Genomic DNA, 23,268 nt, shown 5'->3' on the forward strand with positions numbered 1-23,268 from the left:
CTTAACGATTTCTCCTCATAGCCATGCCATCTGAATCTTTTGCCAGGATTACTGCAAAGGCTTTCTAACTGGTCTGCGTGCTTTCACCTTTGTTCCCTTTAAATGTATTTATCAATATAGTACCAGGGCAATCCTTTCAAAGCATTAGGTCATGTAACGTACTGTTCAGAAACCTCCAGGGCTTACCATCATATTCAGTAGAAGCACAGGCTCCTATGTGTTCAGACCATCGTCTTCACTGACTACTACTCTTTTCTCCACCCATGCTGGCCTTTTTGTTTTTCCTCCAGTTGATCAAGCACACTCTCTGTACATATTGTGGCTTGTTTCTTCACCTCTTTCAGGCTTTTCCTTGCCATCCTATCTACTAAAATCATAGTCCTTCCCTAACTTCCTATTTCGTTTTTGGCTTTCTTGCTGTATGTTTCTCCTTAGTTGTCATCACTGTCTAACACAATAGATATTTTACTTTTTTTCCCCTCTTAGCCTCCTAGAATGTAAGCTCCAGGAAGACAGGAATTTCTGTTTACTTCACTGCTTTCGTCCCAGTCTCCGGAATCATGGTACATAGTAGTTGATGACGTAAATACGTGTTGAGTAAATGACTGTTCACTCTTATCCCCTCATTTTGGATCATTCCCAGTAGCATACCAATATGTTCTAGCCCTTTGCAGAGGTGGTTTTCTTGTCATTTATGGCTCATGTCACACATCGCTTCTACACTGAGGTCTTCATGTTCACTCAGTTTTACTTTATCATATTATTCTTTTTTATTTGGTTTGTGGCACTTAATCATTCTTTGAAATAACGTTTGTTTACTTGCTTGTTCTTTCCTCCTCTCAGGGTCTTCTCCTGATTTTATATCCCTGGTACTCAGAACAGTGTCTGGAAGTTATAGGTGCTCAATAAATTTTGTTGAATCAGTGACTATTCTAGACTTGGACAGCTTTTGTTTCCCTCAAGCTAATGCTCCATTTAGTTCTCTGTTCCCTTTCACAGCCTGACAAAGATATCCTGTGGACATGGTCTTGCTTTCTTTCTTGCCTCCTTTCAGTTTTTTCCGTTGTAGCCAAAAACAGCTTTTAAAAACTCAAATAGGATTTCGTTGCTCACCTGCTTGGACCCTTTCATGGACTTCCAGTGGCACCGAGGATGAAAACGCATTCTTCACCAACGGCCGGGGAGAGAGCCCTGCAGGTCCAGCCGTGTGCTTGCAGCCCCGTCTCGTTACACTCGTCCTTTCCCATTGTAATCGAATCACCCTCTCAGAGTTTAGTGTTAAAAGATGCTTAGGCCTTTTATGATTCTAGACTTTTGCACATGTTGTTTCTTGTTTCTGGAATGTACCTGCTCTGCTCGTGGCATGCTGGCTCTTTTATGTCCTTCATGTCTCAGCTTGAAGGTTACCCTTAAGAAGCCTGTGGCCACTCTAAGTAGCAGCTTCTTGTTCTTGTGTCATTCCACTCTTCTGCTTATTTAGTTACACACTTACCATTCTTTGTATCTGTTCAGTTGTTGTGTGTCTCCTTATCAGGAATACGAGAACCATTTCTGTTTTCATCACCACTGTATACCCAGAATCCATTACACCTTCTGGCATATAGCAGTTGCATAAAAACTTGTCGAAGAAATGAATGAAATCTATACATACATTGCATTTACGCTATTGGAATTGCTGTGTCATGAAACTATTGAGTAAACGAAAGAATTGTGAGAAAGCTTTCTCATGGAACAGAAAATCTCTTAACATCACAATTTTGTGAATTGAGAAAGCAACATAATATCACCAGTGGGGCATTCATATACAGCTTCAGGTTATGACTCATTTATCTGTGTGTTGTTGGACTCAAAATAGAGCAGATTTAGAGCTGTTTCTTGAAGTTCTTCGTATTGAGATAACGAAGCATTCACGTTTTGAAAATAAATGCTTCGTAGGTCACTCTACTTTCTGTAGTATTCCTTTACTCTTTCTAAATTTAAAAGAGCCTCATAGTTATGAGACATTACTATGGTGAGGCTGTAAAGGCTGTAAAATGTTCTGTTTGGGAGAGAAACATAAACTCGATATGCATGGTGGGGGCAGAAGTCTGCTAAAGAAAGAAAAACTATGTTGTCTTAATGAATAGATTCTTCTCAAGGAGCTGGTTGCTTTGTGGAGCCAGGTTTGTTTTGTTTGTTCTTACGTTACTGACTAATGTTAGACGTAGATTTGGATCATACAGTTTATCTACAGCTGTAGACCTTTGCTGGGGCCGTGTCAGCAACCTATATTGCACTTCGAATAAAAAAATACAATGCCAGAGTCCTACCCTAGGCATACTGATAGAAACCATGGGGATGGAACCTAGATATCTGTATTTTTTAAAGTTCAAGATTAGAACTGTTGGAAGAATCTGGTTGCCAGTTTAAAGGGTTCTTCGAGCAAGTTTGGAAATCTTTATAGTAAAGAAAGATTTTTTAAAGGCACTTATACAGAGTAGTCTCCCTTATCTGTGGTTTTGCTGTCTTCAGTTTCAGTTACCTGCAGTCATCACCATCCAAAAATATTAAATGGAAAATTCAAGAAATGAAGAATTTGTAAGTTTTAAATTGCACACCCTTCCGGAGTAGCGCGATGAAATCCTGTCCCTCTCTGCTCCATCCTGCCCAAGACGTGAATCATCTCTTTGTCCAGAATCTTCACTCTGTATATGCTGCCCGCCTGTTAGTAGCCATTTCAGTTATCTGATGGACGCACAGTATCGCAGCGCTTGTGCTAAAGTACCCTTATTTAATGCCCTAAAGCACAAGAGTAGTGATGCTGGCACTTCAGACGTGCCAAAGAGAAGCTGTAAAGTGTCTCCTTTCAGTGAAAAAAGGTGAAAGTTCTTGACTTAATAAAGAAAAAAAATCATATGCTGATGTTGCTAGGATCCGCGGTGAGGACGAATCTTATGCCCGTGAAATTGTAAAGAAGGAAAAAGAAATATGTGCTGGTTTGCTGTCACACCTCAAACTCCAAAAGTTACGGCGCAGTGTGTGGTAAGTGCTTAGTTAGTTAAGATGGAAAAGGCGTGGCTTTGCTTTTGGAATACATGAACAGAAAGCCTGTTCTGATAGATGGCATCGTGCTGCTCCCGAAAGCGTCGAGTCTGTACGAAGACTTCAGCAGGGGGTCCCCTGAACCCAGTGACCCCACGCCATGAATAGGTTTGGAACGAAACTATAAAAATAACTGGAGAGGCTGCGTCTGCTGATGAAGAAGCTGCTGCCACATTTCCGGCAGAGTTGAGGGAGTGGATTAGGATTTGGTAACTGTCTGGTTTCAGACATCCACTGGGGATCTTGGAACTTATCTGTGGATAACGGGGGGTGGGGGTGAGGGTGGGGGCAGATTCTCGTTTAGCACATACCTGGTCTTAATGGCCTGAAATATTTTTCCCAAATAGATGGTCTTAGAGCTTTCATATGCCATGTGGTCTAGGTTTGTTTTGCACAGAACCTGTTTTTGAAAATACTGTAGGGGGAAAAAAAAATGTCACCTCTTTTAGTAACCTGTAAACCTACTTAAAAACCCTTTCTGTTACTGGGCTTTCTTTACATTTAGGTTTAATGTGCTTAATTAAAATGTAAAGTCACTGGCCTTTGCTTTGTTATCAGTGAAAGTATGTAATGAATAAATTGAAGTGTTGACCAGCTATTGCTGGACACCAGTTTTTGTATGGCCTGAGAACTAAGAATGGCTTTGACATTTTTTAATAGCTGATAAAATATTGAAGGATAACATCTCATGACATGTGAAACTATATGAAATTCAAATTTGCCATTTCCATGAATAAAGTTTTATTGAAACACAGTCACAGTCGTTAGTGTGCATGTTGTCTGGCTGCTTTTGTACTACAGTAGCAGAGCTTATGGTCTACAAAGCCTAAAATATTTATCATCTCTATCTTTACAGATAAAGTTTTCCGACCTCTGTTAGATGAGATACATATTCCTAAATGAATCCTTCATGTCCTAAAGGCACTTAAAAAAGACTCTTAGGTTCTGTGTAATTGTTGGTGGCTTTCTAAGCCCCCATGTTCCATTTTTTTTTATTCTACTTGTCTACTTTTTAAACATTTTTCCTATTGGTACATTCAATTCATCAAATATTTAAGTGTTCGATATGTGCTAGGTTTGAAAACGATGCGGAAGTAAAAGTATAGTCCCAGCCATCACAGAGTTCACTCACTGAGTTTTTAAAATTGCCTTTTTTCTTTTTCTTTTCTTAAGGTCAGTGTGTTCGGTATGATGGGGATGGGAGACTTTTGTAACAAGTGAAGAAGAAGGGTATTATGGAATGTAAAGCAATATATTACGTCCAGAAGTGATTGAGTTTTTGCCATTAATTCTGCCTATAGCCTGAACCTAGAGATTAACATCTAGAAACATTCTTGAAATAAAATCTTCCATTGCCTTGGCATAATATACTCCTGTTTGAAAATTCTGCATTTTTTGTCAGCAGTAGTGCTGTATGTAGCTAGGCATAAAGTCCAAGTGTGGAGTATGTAGTGATTCAAATGTAAGTAATAAATAGATATAGATAGTTGGTTTTTTTTTTTTTTTGTTTTTTTGTTTTTTGCTGTGGTCACAGTTCAGAGAATGTAGTTGTTTAGTATTACATATGGAAACTTTTATCTAAAAATTGCTGACCCTTCTCTTGGATTTATCTGCAACATTGACTTAAACACTGATTTTCCATAAATTTGAGGTGGTAGTAGGTATTTGATTAAAAGGGCACATAACTGAACTAAATAGACCCGGATTTGAATTTTAACTGAGCAGTTTATTCGCTGTACTCATGTATGTTATATACTCAGTATTAACTGCTGCTAGTCAGTGTTTTTTTCATTTGATAATTTGGGAAATATTTGTGAGGTTGCTGGAAAGATTCAGTGAAAACATTAGAACTGAAGTTGCTAGGCATTTAATTATGCTACCTTATTAAGTATGTCAAGGGCAAAATTAGACGTTTACCCGATACTACAAGGCAACACCCTAAAATTATGCTGTAAAAGATTATACTATTTAATCAGAAGCCTGGCATTACTTTGTGATGCAGTTGATTCTTAGCATAAGAACAGTGAAAATCCATCAAATTACTAAAAAGGAAATTTATTGCTATAATTAAATACAATGACCTTTGTCTAAATATCAAAAGAAATGCAATGAGTTTTATTCCACTTTTAAAAAATATTGGTTATTTTTCCAAAGAATATGCCTTTTTTCTTTTATTTATTTTTTTAGCAATTTGTTTTTGCCTTGAGGTACTAATCGCTGGCTGAGTGGTTTTTACATTTCTTTGACAGAGTTCATTTTCTAGGCCACTTAGCTTTTATGCTTAGATACATTTCCTTAATGCTGTATATCAGTGTCTGGCTAACATGTAGTGGGGCTAAATGATGTAAGATATTTTCTTGAACAAGAATTCCTGATATCTAATATATTCTATACAGTTATGCAAATGTATGCAGTGTCTTTAAAAGTATACAGATGCTTTGCATGTTAAATACATGTTGAATAATTTTTCATTTCACTTTTTTTCATTCTTTATAATGACTGCATAGTAATCCACTACACTCTCTCACCTGGATTATTTACAGTAGCTTCAAAACAGGTCTCTTTTGCTTTTGCCCCTCATGGTATTTTTTCCATACAGATATCAGAGTGAACTTTATAAAGCCTATGCCACAGGTCATGTTACTCCAGTGGCTTTCCAGCACACTTTGAATTTTATTCTACATCCTGACTGGTCTGGTCCCCACCTCTCTTCGTGTTCCCTTCCGGCTAACACTGGTAGCCTTTTCGTACCTTTACCAAATAGTGCATTCCTTCCTTTGGACTTGTCTCTGCACAGAATGTTGTGCCCCACCTTTACCTGGCTAGTTCCTACTCCTCTACTCAAAAGTCACTTCTTTGTCACCCACTTTTACCTAGAGTAGTTCTCCCCACCAGTCACTCTGTGCTCACCTTATTTTCATAGCAGTTCTTTTTAAATTGTCTTGTTTTCATTGTTTGTTATTATAACAGTAGAATGCAGGCTTTTTAAATAGGTCTTGATTCTCTGACTCTCTTATTCACTGTTATTGCAATGCTAGTAAATATAAAAGATGCTTAAATATTTTTCAGTGTATGACTAGATATTCCATTTAATGGATAAAGTATTATTCACCCCTCTGTTGATAAGCATTTGAGTTATTTCTTGCTTTCTCTCTGTGAATGCTTCCCTGTTCAGACCTTTTGGCATGATTCTGTGAATATTCACATTTCTACTTTTAAAATAGATTTTTTAAGCAAACGGGCATTTACACTTATATTTAATAGATAAAGCCAACTTACCTTCCAGAAAGTTTCTGCCAGTTTAACTATATCCTTATCAGCAGTGGGTATTATTAATCTTTTTCGACTTTACCAATCTAATGTGCAAAAAATGAGTTTGAACTCGTGTCTGCCTATTGCTTACTTCCTATTTTTTCTTCGAAATGATGAGTCCTGCCCTTGTCTTGCAATTTTTTCTTATTGATTGTCCTCTGATCTTTGTGAACATATGAATATTAGCCTTTGATCATATTTCACATGTGTCTAGTATATCATTTTTTGAATTAACTTCATGTGTGATTTTGTTTTTCTGGAATTTCTTACCATGGTTTTATTTCCACACGTTATACCACTCATGCTTGTATATACTATATTTTGTCTCAGTTTTATTTTTTTACATGTAAGTATTTGATGAATGTAGGTTTAATTTTAATAAAGTAAGGATAAAATATTTTTTAGGACAAGCCCCTTTCTCCTAATACTACTAATCAAATAATCTTTCTTCCACTAATTGAAATATCACTTTTTTCATTATTCAATTGCCACATTATATCCAGGTGTTTTAAGTTAGAGAAAACTGAAATCTTTATATAGTACAAAAATTTCCTAGTCAGCAACAAGGCATCTCTCCATTTAATCTTGTGTACTCATTTTGAGAAACAGGATTTTTAGTTTCAACATGTGATGGAAATAGATCCTCCAATGTAGCTGCAGTCTTTAGCCTTATAAAATATACTCATAGCCTATTTAGCTTTTACCACTATTCCTTTTCGAGGAGATGGATGTATTTTAGCCTCGTATTTGAGACTCGAATTTGTAAAGTTTAGCTGATTTAACAGAAGTGTACAGTGTACATAAAATTACTTGGGGAGGGGTAACTCCATTTTAAGTGTTCTAAAAGATTTAAAGTACAAAGGTATATTTTAGAAATCCCATTTGGAGTTTATTGGAATGATATACAGCTGTTTTCATTCAGTTATTTTTGATATGCAAAGTATAGAAAATAATGTTGCACCCATGTACTCACCACTTAGATTTAACAGATGTAATTTTGCTGTATTTGTTTGATTAAAAAAAAAAAAACTGCTAGAGTTTAAGCCATCTTCAATACCCTTTCCAGCCCTATTCTCTTTGCCCCCAAGTGTTAGGAAGCTGGTATGTAGTATTTGTACTTTTACTACATAAACAATATGAAGCGTTGTTTTGTTTTTTTTAAGTGGCATAAAATTATATTAGGATATTACAAAAATGCGCTTATGTGGATAAAGGCCATTCAGTATGTACTTTGGAGTAGCTGTGTTTTAAAATATTAATATCTTGGTTACTTATGTTAATATAAACTGGAGAAAAAATAGTGTCTGGTTTTTGTAGTAATTTGCTTAGTGTATAATAATTTGTTCTCAGTGTAGTAATTTGTTCTTAAAGTGAAAGTTTTTTTTTTTTCCTGAAAGATCAAGACTATTAGGATTGTGTTACTGATCACAGATTGTGTGAAATTACTCATTGGTGAGACTGACGATATATCATAAATGTAAATGGTATTACCATAATCTTTTATGAAGAGTAAAATCATATTGTCATATATACACAGTTGGCCTAAATGTGCTATATTTGTGATTATTCAAGGGGGTTCTTATGCATAATATATACACATACTCAATAAAAACATAAATGAGGACTATATCAAAAATCTAGAAAGCCAAAACAGTTTCTTAAGGATTTGCAGGTCGGGTGGCGGTGTAAAAATTAAATGTGTGCACATAGCTATTAAAAGTTGTCAGTGGTAACAGCTGATGCTGATAAGCCCTTCTTAAGCTGGCCACTAGTACAGTTCCTTCTGTGAAAACTGTATCAACTTATGCTCCGTCTGGAGCTATGTATCAAAGACCTTAAAACTTTTTACTGTTTAACCCAGTAATTGAAGCAATCATCAGATGGGAGAAATTAAAGAGAATTGTTTATTTGCAGGGATATTTGTTCAGCATTGTTTGAATAGCATACTAGGAAGGACAAACATTCATGAATATCCAAGGGCATACAGTTAAATTATAGCATACAGATGATAATATTTTATAAGGGTCCACAAGACAAGGAATTGATTATTATATTAAAAGACTACCTAACAGCAAGTTTAAGTTGATACCAAAAATATCAAAATGTCATTAACTGCATATCATGGGAACAACAGAGAAACATTTCATATGAAGCATATATTTTACTTTACGGATAGGCTAGAGAAGAGCGAATGAAGGAGAAAAGTGATACGGGGAACATCTTAATTTTTTCTAGCCACAGGCAGTTCATATTTCTAATAGCCATTTTTGCACTTGCATGTTTAAAGAGAATGCCAAGGGATTAATGTTAGGTGTTTTGGGGGAACAAGTGTGTTTCACTGTGTATTTTTTATTGGCCAGTCAAGGAAAACTTTCAGAACACACACACGCAGCTGAGGAGTAAGAGCAGAAGGGAGACCGGAATGAGTTGTAACAAAAGTTTTAGTGTTTAATGAAAAATGCTAAAACAAGATCTGAGGAGACTATAAATTTTTTAAATGGCAAGGTATTATAGTGACAGTTAATAAAAATGCATATGTATGTGTTTTTAGATTTACAAAATAAATTTTACTAAGAACTCTTTTTAATCCCTGAGGATATATCAAAAATTTATTTTGGTCCTGAAATAGAGTTGCATATTCTTACTTGAAGACAGACTAAATGGTTGGCTTCAGTTCTTTCAGTGCAGATTATTGCATAAGTGAATTGTTACCGTGAACTGTCAGTATAAAAACTGTGGTTTTATAATAGATCTACTTTATTTTTATATAGCCAAGTTACTCCCAGTTAGTAATACTTAAACGTTTTGAAATCTAAGGTAATTAAGATAATTTTGTCTTGATTGGAACTGGAGAAGTAATTTAAGTATGAAATCTATATCCTGTCAAGAAGTATCATGTAGACTTTGACAGAAGGCCACTTACAGTGCAGAAGGCGAAGTAGATGCTCCAGCAGTCATTGTGAAATTGAGTAGCAGCTAGTAATGCTAATCTTTTATAATGCTGTGGTATATAAGAAAATATCCTTGCTTTTTAGAGCCACGTAAGATGTTAATGTGCATAATTTACTTAAAAATCATTCTGTAGGGAGGCATAAGTATGGCATATTAACAGTTATTAAGTATAGGGGATAAGGATGTTCATTATACAGTCGTGTCTACTTTCCTGCACATTTGGAATTTTTCATAATAAAAAAGAAAACCCTAGTTTGCCTAAGTAATCTTATAAAAGCTGAAGGTAAAATTACTTAGAGTAATACTTTGAATAAGGTATGTTTCAGGATGAACTTACTGCTTAGTTAGAAGTAATGTATAAAGGATATATATTTTTCTAAACCTTTGTAGAGCTTAAATAAGAAATTGCAAGATGAATTTTGAGGTATTCTTTATAAAATACATAATTGGAAAGAAAATGCATTTAAATAGCAAAAAGAAAAAGGGAAAGATGCCCGTGCCTACTACCTGTTTAGACTGGATAAGTTGGTTGTCCCCAGCATCCTCTTTGTCAAAGCACCACTTGGTAGTGGTAAAGCTGGCAGAACCCAAAGTAGTCTGTAATAAGTAATCACTTGTATCTGGGGACATTTAGTATTTCATAATCTTTAAGCTCCTCTCCCCCACTGTCTTGATTGGCACTTAGTATGCTTTTCTCATTTTTGTTTCAAGTAATTCTTTCTGAAATGCCTCGTAGTTGAAACCTTGATTCCCGGGATTGATCCTCTTGTTTGTTCTCTTTGGAATTTTGTGTCTTTCTCCTTTATTCTCTGGGAGGTTTGATTTTTTTTCCCCAACTTCAGTTATTATTGAACTTTGAAATTTTTATTTATTCTTCCCAATCTTTGTGAGGGTAATAATAAATAGAAACATGCTGTTCTTTCTCTATCCTGCTTCTATTTTTAAGGTCCGTCTTTAAAAAGAGTCAGTTTTTGTTGACCTTTTTCCTTTTAATGAAGGTTTTTCTGAAGTGTTTGGTAAGCCTTGGTCCATGGGAGCTCATTGGCAAGGTGTAGTGGAGGGGAGCCGGCCTTTGGACTGAAAGCTCCGCGCTGGGGAAGAACGAGGGAGGCCTTGCGGCAAGATTCTGCCCTAGGTTTCTCTGGACAGTATATTCAGTTTCTAGTACTTTTGAATCAAAATATTAAATGCATAATCCTGCTGAGTAAATTACAGTTGACCCTTGAACAGCGTGAGTTTGACCTTGATGGGTACTCGGACTTCTCAGTTGACCTGCACAATTCAAACTCGGGTTGTCCAAGGGTCAGATGGCAGATGGGAATTGGCACACGCGGAGGATGGACTTAAATTATATGCAGATTTCCCACGGCGTGGAGCAGTGCCCCTTAAAACTACCACCCGTCTGTGTGCCTTTCAGGGGTCATCTGTATTTTAAAATACAAGATTCTTATTGACAGGAATAACCTTTACTATTTTCTGTCCATTTTGCCTTGTACGTAAGTCGTCAAATGTTTTATTGTGGACAGTGAGACAATTGTATCCACAACTCTTGTCAGCTTTAAGAGTCAAGTGATCTTTGTGGTTACAGAAATCTAGTGTTGAAAGGGCAGTTTTAGGAAACTGCATGCTTCCTTCACGTAGAAAAAACTAGGACTTTAGAGTGCAGTTTCCAATTTCATTAAATGTATTTCACCTTCTTTGTACATTGATAGAAAACAGTTAAATATCTTAGCCCATATCTTTACACATTGGTAAATCAACCCAATATGTTGATTTGTAGTCTTAAGATGAACTCATTTGGAGGCAGACTTTGTTATAAAGGAAATTTTGTTCATAGGACTATCTAGAGGCTATAAACCCTTAAATTGTTCTAATTTGCAAATAGTTCCCTGTGTGTGATTCAGTGTTTTCCTGAATATTAAACAATAAAACAAAAATACAGACATAAGTTAATTACTAAGATTTTTATATATGCAGTAATTCTTATAATCATTGCTATAAATTTGAACTCAGAAAAACTTTACTAAAAAAGATGCTTTTAATTTTTGTTGCACTTTTCATTTGAAAAGTAATTTTGCTTCTTAAAAAAAAAAATCTAAAATCTATTCTGACCCAGTTACTAAAATCTACTTTATTGAAAGCATTGTGTTATATCAGAAAACAATTGATCGGTTTAATGAAAATTTAGTGTTTTTAAAATCCCATTGGACCACTTCTGTCCAAAGAGGTTCTATGAATTTTTCAGTGTGAGAAGTTGAATTTGGATAGCTTTTCCCCCCTCCCTGGCCTTCATTATTAGAGCTTTTATGCTCTCTTTGTCATCTTCAGTAATTATATTTTTTGACATCCTAAATACCTGTAATTTATATTGCTACTAAAAAGAGGTGCTTGTTAAAGAGGAGTTTTCGTTTAGAAGTTGAACAGTGATGAAGTGTGGTTGAGATTTCCGGAGGAGACCATGAGATCTTTTTTCACTATATCACGTGGAATAAGAGGCTTTGGGGCTTTTTGTGAATACAGTTCATTACTTCTAGCAGGTCATCTTAGTGACATACGAGTATTAAAATCAGACTAATTTTAAATCCTAATGACTTGATTAATTCTTTTAGGGTATCTGAAGTACACCATACAACAGTTTTGAAAATTCTGCGTAGACAATGGCTACCCAAGGTTTGTATCTTAAGTCTTTAGTTACTGAATTGGGGCTCTGCTTCGTTGCCAATAACCCAGTCTGGCTGAGATCCCCCTTGCTTTCCTCTCTCCCTGCTTACTTATCAGGCTACCTTTTGCTCCATTTTCTGCTCACTCCTCCTAATGGCTTGGTGAAATAACCAGCCACCAGCAGGAATCTAGTCTGGATGACTGCTTCTGGAGCCTGGATGCAGTACCATTCTTCCACTGATTCAGTGAGTAACTTAGGTAGCCCCCTAAGAGTGTAGGTGTTCATCACTGAGCTTATGCTGGCTATCATTCTGTTATTCTTGGCTGTTTCCAGATTTAATTTTATTTCTAAAGATATTTCAGTGGGTCATACCACAGATAGATATACATATTTTTTAACTAAGATAACATTTCTATGGTAGTAATGCTAATGCTGTTTGATTTTTATAGCTGATTTGATGGAGCTGGACATGGCCATGGAGCCAGATAGAAAAGCAGCTGTTAGTCACTGGCAGCAACAGTCTTACCTGGACTCTGGAATCCATTCTGGTGCCACTACCACAGCTCCTTCCCTGAGTGGAAAAGGCAATCCTGAGGAGGAAGATGTGGATACTACCCAGCAAGTCCTGTACGAGTGGGAACAGGGATTTTCTCAGTCCTTCACCCAAGAACAAGTAGCTGGTACGAGTATTATTGCCTTACTAAGAGTCAAATGCAGCTTTGAGAATTAGTTATTCTTATAAAAGTTAGTGTGTAATAGCTTAAATAAAATGGTGTGGTAAAGAAAAGGGGATGATTGCAAAGTCATCGTCACCATTGAGGGTAGCAAGTATTCAGGGTGAATGCTGAATTGTGGGTCGTGAGTGTTGAATTTACCTTTTCCAGATATTGATGGACAGTATGCGATGACTCGAGCTCAGAGGGTACGAGCTGCCATGTTCCCTGAGACATTAGATGAGGGTATGCAGATCCCATCTACACAGTTTGATGCTGCGCATCCCACTAACGTTCAGCGTTTGGCTGAACCATCACAGATGCTGAAACATGCTGTTGTAAATTTGATTAACTATCAAGATGATGCCGAACTGGCCACACGTGCAATCCCTGAGTTGACAAAACTGCTAAATGATGAGGACCAGGTCAGTAGTGACATTGCTAGACTTTTAATCTGCTTTGAAGGAAACTTTCGAGGAAGGAGTCTCAAAATGTTTACCTAATATCCGTATTTGAAAACTAATGATGTCTCCTAATTCCTGTACATTACAGGTGGTGGTGAATAAAGCAGCAGTTATGGTTCATCAGCTTTCTAAAAAGGAAGCTTCTAGACACGCCATCATGCGTTCCCCTCAGATGGTGTCTGCTATTGTACGTACCATGCAGAATACAAATGATGTGGAAACAGCTCGCTGTACTGCTGGGACCTTGCACAATCTTTCCCATCATCGTGAGGGCTTGCTGGCCATCTTTAAGTCTGGAGGCATTCCTGCCCTGGTGAAGATGCTTGGGTAAGAAAACATGGTCAGGATGCTTGAAGCTAACAAGGAGAAGAGTGTGATCACAACATTTCTGATGAGGCTTTTTTCTTTTTCGCAGTTCACCAGTGGATTCTGTATTGTTTTACGCCATTACAACTCTTCACAACCTTTTATTGCATCAGGAGGGAGCTAAAATGGCAGTGCGTTTAGCTGGCGGACTGCAGAAAATGGTCGCCTTGCTCAATAAAACAAACGTTAAATTCTTGGCTATTACGACAGACTGCCTTCAGATTTTAGCTTACGGCAATCAAGAGAGCAAGGTAAAGAATTGTCTGAATGTGGTTGTCATGGAGTTTTGGAGACCTCCAATGCCGGGTCCTTCTGTGGACTTTTGCAAATTGTCTGCCTTACCCTTTTTGTATGTATCCTAGAAAAGTTAGACATTCCTTTAAATATTCAACTATCTGTATGTAAAGCACTGTGCTAGTTACTGTGCTAGGGATATGCGGACAAGCTTCTCTCAGAGCTTTCATTCTTGAGTGGAATATACTGAAATAATAACCAAATTACTATTTAATTCGTATGCTGGAAGGAAGTAAAGCAACTATGAGAGCACATAAGTGAACCCGACCCTGTTTGGAGGGTTCAAGGAGATCTCTTGGAGGAAGCGCTAGTTAAGTTCAGCTCTCTAGCATGAGAAGAGATTGACTAGGTGAAAGTCATGGAGGGGAATGACGTCTTGTGGGAGGGAAATATGACGAGTTTTGGGAATTCAAGACATACACAGAAAGGAAAAGGAGAGATCTGAGATGAGACTTTTGAGATAGGGCATATCCTACGGGGCTTTGCAGACTGTGCTAGAAGAACAGTGTGAAGCAGTCATATAATTTTCGGTAGAGCCATGAATGAAGCGATAAGATTTGTTTTTAGAAAACCTGGGTAGTTGGGAGGTGGGGGCATGCAGGGAAGTAAAGGGCAGGAATGAAGGATTATTTTATTGTGTGTTATCTCTTTGTAAGGTAGATATGGTTAGGAAAAGCAAAGAACCAAATCATTAGGATTTTTTAAAGTGCCCATTTTGGTTTAAATTTTCAACAAATCAGCTCTAATACAACTTTATATTTGGGCGTTACTGTTGCATAGCAACGTGGTTTTCTTTTTCTTTTGCTGTGATCACTGTGGGAAGAAGAAAATTGGGCCAGTGATGATACATTCTTAGGAGGATTGGGATGCCTGACTTTGAGTAGAATGCTGTAGAAGGAAGGGTTAAATAGGGCCCCAGTATGAGGATCTGAATAATGGGGTCTAGGATTTAAGTCAGTGGCAAGCTAGCTGAAACTTTTGTATAATGAAATAGGCTGGTATTATACTATGGCTTTTATCAGGCATTTGATCCAGATTTCACAACTAACAAAAATATATACGTCTTTCTAGCTGATCATTCTGGCTAGCGGTGGACCTCAAGCTTTAGTAAATATAATGAGGACCTACACTTATGAGAAGCTACTGTGGACCACAAGCAGAGTACTGAAGGTGCTGTCTGTCTGCTCTAGTAATAAGCCGGCTATCGTAGAAGCTGGTAAGTATACACGTCTATTCTGGATCTTTGTGCACAGCATCTGCGTTTCTGATTAGATTACCATTCTTAGGAACTTGACCTTAATGGACTGAAAGTAGGATTCAACTTTGTAGCCAAGATGACATTCAGACAAAGTTATGTGTTCCGTATGACACCAACATTGAGGCTATATAAACCTGGTTTAGCCAGAGTTATTAACCATAAAAAACGACAGTTAATACTTGGTTTGATACAATTTTTTAATTTTGGTTTTGGGCAAACCCAAGATTTGCTTTGCCATTAGACCTGTGAATATATAGGAGAAATTATGTTATAATATATTCTATTAAAGTATAGTTACATGTAGCAAAGTGATTTCCTTAATTGGTAGTGGATGCTTACGAGTAGTTTTATTCTTACTGTCTGGTGAGAGTGATAGAAATACGCAAAATGATGGGGTGGTTACAAAATGAATAAGTTAATATGAGAAAACAAATAGCAAGTAGTGATTAAAGAATTAATGAAGGGTGGGGAGAAGAGGCTTCTCTGAGAAGATGTTAAATGGAATTACAGGGTGCGAAGGCACTTATTATTTATATGAGAGCTGGAGAGTGAGAGAAAACCATCACGTGTTATATCCTGAAGATAGGGAAGAGATTGTTCAATTCCAGGTGAGAGAGTCTGTGTAACTAGAACTTGGTAATGGGATAAGTAGCTAAGACGAAGTTGATGAGCTAGGCAGGGTTATATCATGCAGGACTTCTCAGTCTTTGTAAGATTTTATTCAAGCTTTATTCCAGCTTTGGAACCATAAATGTAGAATGTTTAGATCAGTTCGGAATAGTAAGTGGGATCCAGATTCTAAAAGGTTCCTCAAGGTTATGCTAAAGAATTTAGTCTTTATCTTATAGTTAATGAGAAGCTGTTGTTGATGGTTATTAAGCATTGGCATAGCATCACAATGGAGTATTTGGAATATGAATACGGTATTGTATGACAGTTTGAATAGACCATAGGCAAGCAAGCCTGGCCACTGAGATGTGTTAGAAACTTCTAGGAATGAAGTTGTTATTATTAAAAACAGACGCAAAGGACGAATGTTTGAGACTTTGGAAGACTCCATAGATTGTGATAATGCAGGGACCAGGGACTAAAGATGCAACCAAAAGTGGTTCGTGGTGGGGAGAACATTAGTACCATGGAACTACCAGAGCGGGTTGTTTAATTTGGATAGAATAACTGAAGAAGCTCACATATTCATAGTGACTACAAGGTCAGTGGGTAGCTGGAAATGTATGGTGCTGGAATGTAAGAGTGTGGGCTCGGGATTTGGGAGTTGTTTTTTAATCTATGGGGTCAAGGTCTCAGTGAGGTGGAAGGTGCTTCAAAGTCATTTGCATGGGACTTTTACCCTAGACCTGCTGAATCAGAATGTGTTTTTAAAGTCTGTGCAGGCTGTTCCGATGGGCATCTGGAGTTAAGATCCACTCTCTAAGATAGTTTTACAGTAGAGGAAGAAAATCTTTGAAGAGAGAAGGTAGAGAGGAATCTAGTTATTTACAGGTATTGAGTATCAGCCTTGTGCAGGTCACTAATTAGTAGCTGGAGCTACTGTGAGAAAGGAACCAGATAGGGATGATCTTTGTCTTGTAGGGAAGGTAGACTTAATTATAATTCTGATAAATACTATGAAGGAAAAGTACAGAGTGCTATGAGAATGATAGCAAGTCGATTTAAACTAATTTGCGTAAGTTGAACAAAACTGTAAAAATGAACAAGGAGACAAGGGAAAGTCTCTCTCTTTCTGCATTCAGAAGTGATTTCAGCGGGAGAGAGATGGATGAAGTTAAGCTTATTGTGTGGGGAATCGAGTTTTTCTTTGGACTCCTGCCAGTGTAAATGTCCTGCATTATTAGGCTCCTAAACATGGAAGGTTGTGAGCCTCTGGGGCATGTATTTTGGATGTCTTTTATATAGTCCCTGGCAGTAAGGGCCCCACTGCATTCTTTTTGGCTTGTTCTTGCCTCAGGAGTTCACATGGCTCCTTCAGGTCTTTGCTCAGAAAACACTTCACACTGAGGTGCCCTGATTACCTTGCTTAAAGCTGTAGCCCCTTCCTTTGTCTTGTATTTTTTTCCTGTAGCACTTAACACCATCTGACATACTATATAGTTTATTTATTAATTGTATATTTGTGTATTGTCTGCCTCCAACGAAACCATGTGAGGGTAGGGATTTTAGTATATTTTGCTGACTGATACAGCTCCAACTCGAAATAGGGCCTAGTATTGATTATATTTTTTTGAAGTGATTGACTAGGTGAAGGAAAATAAGTACTAGGAATATTACCTACAGTGGAACAGTGGAAATAACGAAAGCTTTTTCCGTATAAGGAAGGAACAGTAGATATTTAACAGAAGTTATTGCAAGTTGAGATGAATTGGAAAGGAAAGGGAAACTGAGGCGCTTTCTAGAAAATAAAAGGAAATAAAGGACTTGGACGGCATAAGCTTTGGCAATAAAGAGGGACCCCTCTTTAGGTGTCCAGAGAAGACACTTAGGGCTGATGGGAATTACTAGCTAATGGCCATTGCCTTAGATCTTTTTTGATATTCTAGGTGGAATGCAGGCTTTAGGACTTCACCTGACAGATCCAAGTCAGCGCCTTGTTCAGAACTGTCTTTGGACTCTTAGGAATCTTTCAGATGCTGCAACTAAGCAGGTAAATTCTGAGTAAACTGGTGCCTTGGCGATAAGAGTCAAGATGACTATATACTACTGAGCATCTGGTTTTATTCCATAGGAAGGGATGGAAGGTCTTCTTGGAACCCTTGTTCAGCTGCTGGGCTCCGATGATATCAATGTGGTCACTTGTGCCGCTGGAATTCTCTCTAATCTCACTTGCAATAATTACAAGAACAAGATGATGGTGTGCCAAGTGGGTGGCATAGAGGCCCTCGTGCGTACTGTTCTTCGTGCGGGTGATAGAGAGGACATCACTGAGCCTGCCATCTGTGCTCTTCGTCATCTGACCAGCCGACACCAGGAAGCAGAGATGGCCCAGAATGCTGTTCGCCTTCACTATGGACTGCCAGTTGTGGTGAAGCTCCTGCACCCACCATCCCATTGGCCTCTGATAAAGGTAAGTTGCCAGAATAGAAGATGGCAGAACTGAAAATGAACCACGTCCATCTAGTAGGCTCTCTGGGCATAAGGGGTTGATAAGTAGGAATTGGATTCCTTTGTAGATGGTAATACAGCTCGGATGAGGTGGGGTTTTGAAGTGTCAACCTGATATTAGTAACTTTGATGCAGGAATTTTAAGCTAAGAAAGTGATTTTGTTGAGTTATATGCCAGTTCTTTATTCTTCTTTCTTATCTATAGGCTACTGTTGGATTGATTCGAAATCTTGCCCTTTGTCCGGCAAATCATGCACCTTTGCGTGAGCAGGGTGCCATTCCACGCCTAGTTCAGTTACTGGTTCGTGCACATCAGGACACCCAGCGCCGTACGTCTATGGGCGGAACACAGCAGCAGTTTGTGGTAGGTTAACCTTATTAGTGACACCTGGATATTTACGGGAATGCATAAATCCATGGGATCCTGAATTTCTCTGGTCATTGGCTCCCTCCATCCTCTTTCCTGTGGGAAGGGCTGCTTGCTGTTTGTGTGGCTACAGATAAGATTAGTAGCGTGGCCCCTATGGTCTTCCGTTAGACATCTCCTTTACATCTTTGCATCATCAGTCTCACGAAGGAAGTGTGGGGCATGATTTACTGCTGTGGGGGTAGGTACTTCATACAGTGTTGTCATTTAATCCGTACACAGGTTCACTTCTTAGGAAGTAGCAGGGCCATAATTTGAATTCACGGATGTCTTGATTTCAAAGCCCCTTTTTCTCTACTACAACATGAGTTTTACCTGTAAATATTTAACATACTTTTTATTATCTCTTCCAAGGAGTGGTTTAAAATGTTTACATATATCTGCGATTACCAACATTTCAAGAATAAGTAGTAGCATTTCTGGAATCTTTACCCATAATTTCACCCTAAAGTTTTGACGTCTAGTTTACAGTCTTAAAATTAGCTTTGTTACAAGTAAAGACATTGCTGAGTCCTCAGAAAGTCAAGACCTTCGAAGAGTCACTTGTTGACTTCAGTAACAAAGACGACGGACCTTACCAGACGGATTTGGGACTACGTTATTGCTAGCTGTTAAATATATGCACTCAGTAGGGGCTTTGCCTTCCACATTCATTACTTGCAGTATCAGCCTGGGTCTGCGAGGTGGCTTAATGAAATGCAGAGTACTATCTTCTATTTTAAATCTCTTTGTTAGAAAAGAGTTTTTGTGTCCTTAACAAAAATCAAGTTGTTTATAAAAGTAGCAGAATCTAGCCGTTTAAAAAGCTTAGATAGGGAAAGCAAATAGTACTTAAAATTTTGCAAAAAGCTAACTACCTTCTCTCATCCAGGCTGTCAGCTGAGTAGTCTGGAGGGGGTGAGGAGTGGATTTTCTGCTGGCAGCTCAGTAGAAGTTTAGTAGTTAGTAATAAAACTTGGCTTAGTTTTCACCAAATACACATAGGTGCGCAGCAGTGGAGTGTGTGAAAGGAGCACATCGGCATGGGCAGGGCATTGCTTTTCCATCGTTGTGTGTCTTCTTTCTGGTTCCCGCTTATCTAGAGTGGTTGGTGCCCTCACCGTGGGAAGTCCTCCCTGGGATTCGGGTGCACGGAAGTTGTGCCTCACGGTGCAGAGCACTGTGGGCTGCCCCAAGGTCCCCTTTCAGTGACATTCAATTAATGGAATTCTCCTTCACTTCTAAACTAATTGCAAATTCTGGGGAACAGGGTGTTTAATGTGAATAACTAGTAATTACTACTCAGAAGGTCCTTCAGTTTTAAAACTTTAGGAAGGCGAATGCCCCGTTGGTGAGCTGTGTTTCTCTTGGTAGGAGGGGGTCCGCATGGAAGAAATAGTTGAAGGTTGTACCGGAGCCCTTCACATCCTAGCTCGTGACGTTCACAACCGAATCGTCATCAGAGGACTGAACACCATTCCATTGTTCGTGCAGGTATGTTGGTTTTAAGTGGTGTTCTAGGTTTTATATTTATGATAGTTCAAGATTTTAATAAGCACACTTTCAGGAAATTGGGGACCAAGGGGGATCAACATTTCACTTTCATTTACAAAATGGTGACAGCGCTCTGTCCGTACCCTTGCCAAGGTATGGAAACTAGAATCTCAATGTACAATATTCTTTATGTTGAATACATTTAATTTTATGAATATCCATGGTAGGAGGCAGCAGGAGAAACACTGGGACGAAAGGCCTTAAGAATAGGGAGGAGACTTTGTGCTCCACTTTTCGGGGCGCTCAGTTTTGGAGGATGAGAGCTGGCCTGGGCTGCCAGAGCACCGGCCTCCAACAAACCCTGGGTTTTCCAAGTCTTAGCTCCACGAAAACTGTCTCTGAAGAAAGGATTTGTAGCTAAAAAATATTCTAGAAAACCAGTGCTCCATCCAGAGCATTAAACTCTTTGGAAAATAAATTTAGAGAACGCCGTCTTGGGCTGCATGATGACACTTTGGTTAAGGAAGGACTGCATGTGCCGTGGTGGTCCCATAGGAGTATAGCGGAGGTGGAAAATTCAAAGCACCTTGCGATATTGTAACACAACACCTTGCCTTGCGTTTGTGGTGATGCTAGTGTAAATCTCTATTGACCATTGTGTTAGGATTGCCCACAGTATTGAGCGCAGTAACATGCTCTACAGGTTTGAAGCTCAGAGCAACAGCCTCTACTGTACAGCCCAGGTGTGTAGCCGGCGAGACCATGTGGGTTAGTGTAAGTGCTCGGTGATGTTCCCAGCCTGTATCCCCATTGGGAAGCTGGGTGTGACCATTACGATTTAATAATACAGGTAGTACGAATGCCACCTACACTCTGCATTGGGAATGTTTGCATCACATTGGGGTGCTTGCCGTGTTTTAATTTAATTAGGTGTTTGTGTGTTTTCTCCTTAGCTGCTTTATTCTCCCATTGAAAATATCCAAAGAGTAGCTGCGGGGGTCCTCTGTGAGCTTGCTCAGGACAAGGAGGCTGCGGAAGCTATCGAAGCTGAGGGAGCCACAGCCCCTCTGACAGAGTTGCTTCACTCCAGGAACGAGGGCGTGGGTGAGCAGGAAGGGAGGGGGAACCACGCCTTCAGCCGGTGCACACAGGGAAGCCTCCGTTTTTCCTTAAGGGCCTTTTTCTCTGTCCTCTCTTAGCAACATATGCAGCTGCTGTTCTGTTCCGAATGTCTGAGGACAAGCCACAGGATTATAAGAAACGGCTTTCAGTCGAGCTGACCAGTTCTCTGTTCAGAACGGAGCCCATGGCTTGGAACGAGGTAGGCGGTGTGCACGCGTTTATTTGGTTGTCCGCTAGGGCAGGTAAGGCCGTTGTGGTTCCCTCAGCACATTCAGTGCGCACTCAGTCGTGCCAGCTGTGTCCTTGGCTTGAACAGTCATTCTCATGCTCTGTTAGCAACTACTGTGAGGAAGGAAACGACAGCTTTAAAAAGCCTGTTCAGAATGAACAAGTTAAACTGCTTAACCTAGAAAAAGTTCTATCAGATTAAAAAACATTTTTCAAAAAGATGTAAGGAAAGAGGCAATCTCTTAAATACTGTTAGTTGGAGGTCAGTTTATCAGCTATTTTTAATGCTATTTTCATCTACTTTTCCACTTGAGTTGCTTTTTATTTGTCTTTAGTATTTGTCATCAGTTCAGAGTTATTCGTTGAAACTTTAGAACTGCCCAGAAAGTTTATTCAGTTATGGTATAGTGTAATACAGTGTATTATATTGGTTGGATGACCAATATATATATATATTTCACCTATATATTGTTAGGTGAAAAAAAAAAAAGGCACAAAAAAAAAATACTGTCCAACAGTGAGAGATGTGTTAGTTGGGTTTCTGTAGGCAACCTTAACGTGTCCCAGCTGGAGCTCTCAGCACCTCCTGCCCCCCACCTCTTTCCCCGAACCTGTTTGTTCCTGTCGTCATAGTCTCCATCTTAGTTAACGGCAACTTCGTCCTTCTAGCTACTTGGGCTCAAAATTATTTCATATAACATGTCCTGTTGTGGGGAGACCCTTCGCCCGTTTGTATCTCTAGCACTTAAAACAGTACCTGGCATATAGTAAGTACCTAATATATACTTATTGAAAGAATAAAGTAGTGAATATTTTTAACACTATGCAGTGGGAAAACATGTTTCTTTAGGTATCAAGGGTTAATCTTTGAGGGGTGGAGTTTGAAGTGTATATTGTATACTTCTGTATTTTGAAGTAATTCAGTATTTTCTAAGTATTTCTGTAACATTTGAGTTCGTTTTTTTTGTAATCTGCAAATAGGATGTTTTCAAAAGTATGTGTTGAGAATTTTCATTTTGCTTCCTTGTCTTATACCTTTTTATGTAGACTGCTGATCTTGGACTTGATATCGGTGCCCAGGGAGAACCCCTTGGATATCGCCAGGATGGTATGTGTTTCATACTTCTTAGTTACCTCCACATCAAGCTACAGTTCTAGAGCTTTATCAAAAGAGCTGGTTTGCTTATCTAGAAAACCAGTGTTAGCAGGAAAGTAGTGTCAGCAATTAAAGGCAGTTCTTAAGTTCCAGAGTTAGCAACAGTTATCTTGAATGGAGCTAGGGAATTCTGAGCCACACACTGAGCAAGCAGCAGGGTCACACCAACAGTCACTGGTGTCAGGCCTCTGCCCTGTAGGATGTTATTGTCACCTGGCTTTTCACTTGCTTTTTTTGGTCAGAGAAGCCATAATACCTGTGTCTACAACTTAGCCAGGAAGTGGGCATATGGGAAGCTTCTGTCCCCAAGCTAAGATCTGGGGTAGATATTTATAGTTGTTTTGTTCAGGTTTTCTGAAAAGCTAATTCAGTTTTCAGTAATGGAGATGGAGCCATGGGGTAGACCACTAACAGCTATAACTATTCATCTTAACTGGTTATTCCTAATTACTAGACCACTCACTAAAGCCCATAAGCTTCTTACCTTGACAGACATATAAATGTCAACCCTTTAAGATAAAACATGCAAAGGTTTAATTGGAAATAGTGTCTTGACTTTTCTCAGTACTTTTGTGGGTACTGCCTAGACTTTCCAACAGGTAGATTATATCTGCCAGACTTCCTTGTTATTGCCTTAGTCTCC

The 23,268-nt window shown here is 38.6% G+C and overlaps 1 protein-coding gene across 4 annotated transcripts in view; it reads left to right on the forward strand.

Annotated features, from left to right (window-relative positions):
• Window positions 1-23,268, forward strand: part of CTNNB1 (catenin beta 1) — a 34,728-nt gene that overhangs the window by 9,827 nt on the left and 1,633 nt on the right. For 3 of the 4 annotated variants that reach the window (XM_016163303.2, XM_016163304.2, XM_036219865.1), the window contains exons 2-14: window positions 11,955-12,015; window positions 12,457-12,687; window positions 12,892-13,145; window positions 13,273-13,511; window positions 13,600-13,801; window positions 14,916-15,060; window positions 17,658-17,761; window positions 17,843-18,181; window positions 18,425-18,583; window positions 20,000-20,119; window positions 21,073-21,223; window positions 21,319-21,440; window positions 22,517-22,577. In XM_016163303.2, the coding sequence (XP_016018789.1) occupies window positions 12,003-12,015; window positions 12,457-12,687; window positions 12,892-13,145; window positions 13,273-13,511; window positions 13,600-13,801; window positions 14,916-15,060; window positions 17,658-17,761; window positions 17,843-18,181; window positions 18,425-18,583; window positions 20,000-20,119; window positions 21,073-21,223; window positions 21,319-21,440; window positions 22,517-22,577 (2,140 nt within the window). In that variant the 5' untranslated portion in view covers window positions 11,955-12,002. Of the gene's footprint in view, window positions 1-2,538; window positions 3,022-11,954; window positions 12,016-12,456; window positions 12,688-12,891; window positions 13,146-13,272; window positions 13,512-13,599; window positions 13,802-14,915; window positions 15,061-17,657; window positions 17,762-17,842; window positions 18,182-18,424; window positions 18,584-19,999; window positions 20,120-21,072; window positions 21,224-21,318; window positions 21,441-22,516; window positions 22,578-23,268 lie in introns of those variants that run through there. The other variant, XM_016163302.2, reaches the window with a different exon arrangement.

This window comes from Rousettus aegyptiacus, unplaced genomic scaffold, assembly GCF_014176215.1.
Source record: "Rousettus aegyptiacus isolate mRouAeg1 unplaced genomic scaffold, mRouAeg1.p scaffold_m13_p_4, whole genome shotgun sequence".
Classification (NCBI taxonomy): Eukaryota; Metazoa; Chordata; class Mammalia; order Chiroptera; family Pteropodidae; genus Rousettus; species Rousettus aegyptiacus.